At 30.1% G+C, this 5446-nt stretch overlaps 1 protein-coding gene across 1 annotated transcript in view; it reads left to right on the top strand.

The window, feature by feature from the left end:
- Nucleotides 1-931: 931 nt before the first annotated feature.
- The window catches only part of LOC106472380 (SLIT-ROBO Rho GTPase-activating protein 1-like), a 19328-nt gene continuing 14813 nt past the window's right edge, over nt 932-5446 (top strand). Inside the window, exons 1-2 of the mRNA XM_013933019.2 lie at nt 932-1457; nt 2105-2341. Of these exons, the coding sequence (XP_013788473.1) occupies nt 1320-1457; nt 2105-2341 (375 nt within the window). The 5' untranslated portion in view covers nt 932-1319. The remainder of the gene's footprint in view (nt 1458-2104; nt 2342-5446) is intronic.

Below are 5446 nucleotides of genomic sequence, written 5' to 3'. Positions count from 1 at the left end.
CACTGATATATCCTCTAGTATCAAATAAGAAATGGATTACTACTACTTGACAAAATATTAGATAACTTTCTTATGATCATTTCTGTGTATGCGACACTGATATATCCTTTAGTATCAAATAAGAAACGGATTACTACTACTTGACAAAATATTAGATCACTTTCTTATGATCATTTCTGTGTATGTGACACTGATATATCCTCTAGTATCAAATAAGAAATGGATTACTACTACTTGACAAAATATTAGATCACTTTCTTATGATCATTTGTGTGTATGCGACACTGATATATCCTCTAGTATCCTTCTTGTAAGTGGATTACATTTTATGGAAAGGCACACTTTGTGGAAATTCTTGTAAGTGGATTACATTTTATGGATAGATACAATTTGTGTAAATTCTTGTAATTGGATTACATTTTATGGAAAGACACTCTTTGTGGAAATTCTTGTAAGTGGATTACATTTTATGGATAGATACAATTTGTGTAAATTGTTGTATAGTTTAGGGAGTGATGCCAGAAGTGTTTGGGGCTGAAGGAAGATATATACTTGATGAAAATACTTGTTTAAAAATAAGGTTAGGAAAGAGGAAATTCAAACTAGAGTTTTTATAGATGATGGTATTGTATTATACAACTCTTAAAATTTAACTGAACCTTTACCTCATTTTTAGTGTAGCCTTGAAACTAAACATCAGATAAATACTGGAAATATATTTCCACTGTAATTTTATCAAGTGAATAAAAGATGCTGCTTCTATTGTGCACATTTAATGATTTAAATTACAGGGTTTGTCTCGTATAATGAATTCATACGTTACATTTCTTATACATAACCAAAACTGGTAGGAGTGTGGCATTGTTGTGGTGGTGTTTGTCGTCTAGTGATTACACGATAACTTTTGTTTCATAGACTAAACATCTCCCCTTTTTTTGTATTTATTCTACTATTGCTTTTAGAACATATAGATTTAGGCTACCGATTGTAGCTTCTGTTCTTGTATATTTATATTTTGTTATTATTTACTGCAAACTCACCTTTTGCTTATAATTAAAATTTTGATTAAGTGATGACATAAAAATGTTTAGTTTTGCAAAATGTTTTTCTGTTTCTTTGTAAGTATGTGGGAAAGCAGGTGTTTTCTCACATCATTTGTAATTTTCAGCTTACATTGTAGACAACCCTTAAGTAAAATATGGTATGGTCAATAATGTATTGTTGGGTAAGAAAGTTTTTCTAAGCATATGTAAACATTGCAAAATAAAAATGATTAGGTGTGGAAAACCCTGGAGACAGCAGAGCGATCTTTACTGGACATGATCAGCATTAAGGACTATGACTGCTCTCTGGTATTTTCTGAAGATAGTAGCAACAGAAATGGCTTAAGGCAACCTGAAACTCTTGCTCTAAAATTGCGAGCTGACAGACAAGAAACAGAAGACTTCTATTTAAATGTATGATATTTTTTACTAATCCTTACAGAAATTACAAAATAGAGGTGAAAATCATTAGTAGAATTATTTCTAATGTTTAAACAACTTAAAAAGTTTAAGCGGTAACAAAACTGGGTTTTTATTTAATTTTCTGATTTTTGGAACAATAACTATTTACTGGACAACATTTATTTGCCTTAGGTTAAAGCAATGGTTTTTAAAATTACAGTTTTGTAAAAAAACAGTTTATTTTTTTATAAATTCTGATGTAATACTACTTGTGCATGTGTTATATAATGGTACAATTTATATCTTATACATTCTGATTTAATACTAACTATACTGTGTTAATTTGTTAATCATATATATCATCAAATTCCTGCCTTTCTTTATGCTATACAAGTTTTTAATATATTTATAGCACAAACGTCCAATTCAATACTTAAACCCATTTAACAATAAGTGATTTTTTTTTTTAATTTGGTAAATTCATCAACTAACTGCTTTTACTTAGCTCTGAAACTAGAGGAGATTGAAAATGAAAAAAAGTTTTTTTAATTTTTTAGTTTTATTATCAATTCATTAATTTAAGTATTTTACACATTATAATTTGAAAAGTAAAATCATTAAGTTTTAATAAAAAAAATTGTAAATTTTAAAAATTGTAGAAATTTCGAAAATACACTCTGGATGGTAATCTCATATCTCGGCTCCAAGCTAAAGCAGAACTGATCCATCGAGCAATACTTATTGAAAATGCTAAATCAAGCAATGGTGACTCCCCACCTAGTACTGTCTTGCGGCCGCACACCTTGCCACATCGAACAAAGAAAAAGAGAATAGGCCAGACTCCAGTTGTAGGCCAGCCAAAGTTATTTGGTGGCAGCCTGGAAGAGTACTTGGATGTAAGTATGTTTGAAATAAATCTCTCGCTTTCTGTAAATGAGAGGCCCTAATAACCAGATAGATGTAGACTTTACAATTGATTTTCTTTTTAATATGCTTCTTTTTAAATTTTGATGAAATTTTTATGTGTTTGTATGTTACCACTGTTGGAGAAACAGTAGTTTAAAGAAAAGTTACAAAGTAGATTAATGAGTATCTGCTTATTCGATACTAAAGGATATATCAGTGTCGCATACACACAGAAATGATCATAAGAAAATGATCTAATATTTTGTCAAGTAGTAGTAATTCTTTTCTTATTTGATACTAAAGGATATATCAGTGTCGCATACACACAGAAATGATCATAAGAAAGTGATCTAATATTTTGTCAAGTAGTAGTAATCCATTTCTTATTTGGTAATTTACGTGAATTACATTTAGAAATGGAAAGATACACCTTGTGGAAAAGTCTCAAAGTGGGTTCCTCGTCGTCTAATACTGAATTAATACAGGGTAATTATTTGTTTTATATCAGGTTAAGTAATAGCTATCAATGAGTAATCTTTGGTCATGTGATTTATGTAACTAGTTTCTTAATACGGTAAAATGACCAAAGACAAATGTTCGGGGAATTAAAGTGAAGGTTATAACATTAATTTAATTAATAAAATTAAAAGTATTGATAATCAATAAAATTTTAGGCAAAGTTGTAAGCTTTGCTAATACAGCCAATTATTATGAAAACAAGATAGTAAGTGAAATTTTGAGAATGTTGCGGGATCTTATGATTTCGACCCAGTTGGGAAAGTCAGTCCCAGTATTTGAAAACTGGTCAAACAGTATACTGTTGTTTGGTAGAAGTTTGACATGTAGAACAGTTACTCAGGTACTCTTAAATAATAATAATAACTGTAACTCCCTAAAAAATAATTTCTGGATTTTTTCTTGAGTTATTAAAAGTTAAAAAGAAATTATACTTTTGACTTTGGGCAAGTGACATTTAGGAATTCTATACTATAAATGATTATTACTAAAGTGTACAGACTTTACAATTTGAATTTTGAAGTTTTGAGAATTGCAAAGACACTTATGTAACTTGAGTTAGGGTTTTTTTTTGGCTAAAAATATTCAGGAAGTGTTTTTAGTTTTATGGACCCTGTAAGATAATATTAAAAGATTACCTAATCTTGCTGAATTTTTCTCATCTAGTGTATGGATTTTGGGTTCTACACCTGTGTTGGACGCACATTGAAAATGTATGTTAGTGCAGAAGAATGTCTCCAAAAATTGAAACAAAATGGTATTGATCGCATGATGAAATGTGTGGATAATTTGGATGCAAGAGTAGATAAACGACGCTTTCTAGAACATAACAATTCAGCCTTTATGGTTCCCAAAAAATTTGAATTTCAAGCTCATAAAGGAGATCAGGTAATTTTTTGTAATGATATTTATTTACTAGATTTCATTGTTTCTTTTTTTTTATTTCTTGCTTATATTGTTTCTATAGAAATAAAGATTTTTCCGTGTAAGTTACATGTTGGATAGATGAAGTTTGTGACAAAGTTTCATGAGTTGTTATTGGGAACATGTTCACAAATCATTGTAGATTATGTGAGTAAAACTTAGAAAATCCCAAGTTTTAAGTTATTTCAGTGATCCTATTGATTATAAAGTATGGCTTCTAAATATAAAATCAAAGTAATGTTCAGGAAGTTTTATGTTCTGTGTAATCTAAGCTTTTCACACTTGGATCTCCAGTGAAGAGAGGCAAATTGGTTGGATTGTGTGTGGGTTTAAAAGAACAGAAACTTGTTTAAAGTTTTTAAAGCTTAAAAGAATTGTTAGTTTGGTAAATTTATTTCAAAATTAAATTTGAACAAAGATATCAAAATAGTAGGTTATAAGATTCGTAACAATATGTTCAAAGACTCGTACGAGCCTCGTATACAATTCATACGGACATATAGTGACTTTTTCTGTCAGGATCTAATGGAATTTAAAAAACGTCTGAGGAACATTAGAAAAAAGATTTATGAATTTGCAAAATAATTTTAGAAAGTCTTTCAAATTTTAATGAGATTTTTCTACGTGTTGTGGAAACTGTATGAAAGCGGTACTGGGGTGTTGTAAAGTTTATGTATGTCATCTTGAAGTTTAGAATAATATATATTAAAATTCATGTTAATATATTCTACAGGACTCTTCAAACAATAATTAACAAGTTTGTTAAGAGATCAGTTGGTTATGGGCTGTAAAAGAATGGAACGAGATCATTCCATTAATCAAGTAATAAGAATCATTCTTTTCAGAGCACTAACAAGGATTGGAGTATTTCAGACATATTGTAAATAAATAAATAAGTTTTAAATCCAGATAAGAAAGAAAAAAAAAATCAATTTGCCTGATATTTTGGTTTCACACTTTCATCAAGGACTTTAGCTGCTGGTGAGGCTATAACTGAAAATGAATAAAATATTACTTTTTTCTCTAGAAAAAAATGTCATTTATTGACACTATTACTGTTACAGCTGCAACAGAAAAGTTGTTTGACAAATGATTGTTTTCACTGAAGGTATCTCAGCTGTTCATAGACAAAGCTATAAAGGAAGAGGTAGAACAGAGATACAAACAACTCAACAAACGCCTTACTTCACTGAAGACTGAAAATGAAGAGGTAAGCATGATCAAAGTTCTTGTATGTGGATTCTATTTTATAGAAAGGCAAAGGTACACCTTGTGGAAAATAATGGTTGGAGACGGCTTGAATGGGTAATGAAGAAAAACTTTAACACAAGTTTAATATAACAGCAAATGTACAACCTTTCGACAAGGTTTTGTCATCATTCAGTATTCAATGACGAGGAACCCACTTTGAGACTAATAATGGTTGGAGGCGGCTTGAATGGGTATTGAAGAAAAACTTTAACATAACAGCAAATGTACAACGTTTCGACAAGGTTTTGTCATCGTTCAGTATTAGACGACGAGGAACCCACTTTGAGACTAATAATGGTTGGAGACGGCTTGAATGGGTAATGAAGAAAAACTTTAATATAAGTGTAACATAACAGCAAATGTACAACGTTTCGACAAGGTTTTGTCATCGTTCAGTATTAGAC

The sequence above is a fragment of the Limulus polyphemus genome, unplaced genomic scaffold (assembly GCF_000517525.1).
Source record: "Limulus polyphemus unplaced genomic scaffold, Limulus_polyphemus-2.1.2 Scaffold5285, whole genome shotgun sequence".
Lineage (NCBI taxonomy): Eukaryota > Metazoa > Arthropoda > Merostomata > Xiphosura > Limulidae > Limulus > Limulus polyphemus.
Note: the sequence above shows the minus strand (reverse complement) of the source record. Positions and strands in the feature narration are given on the sequence as shown.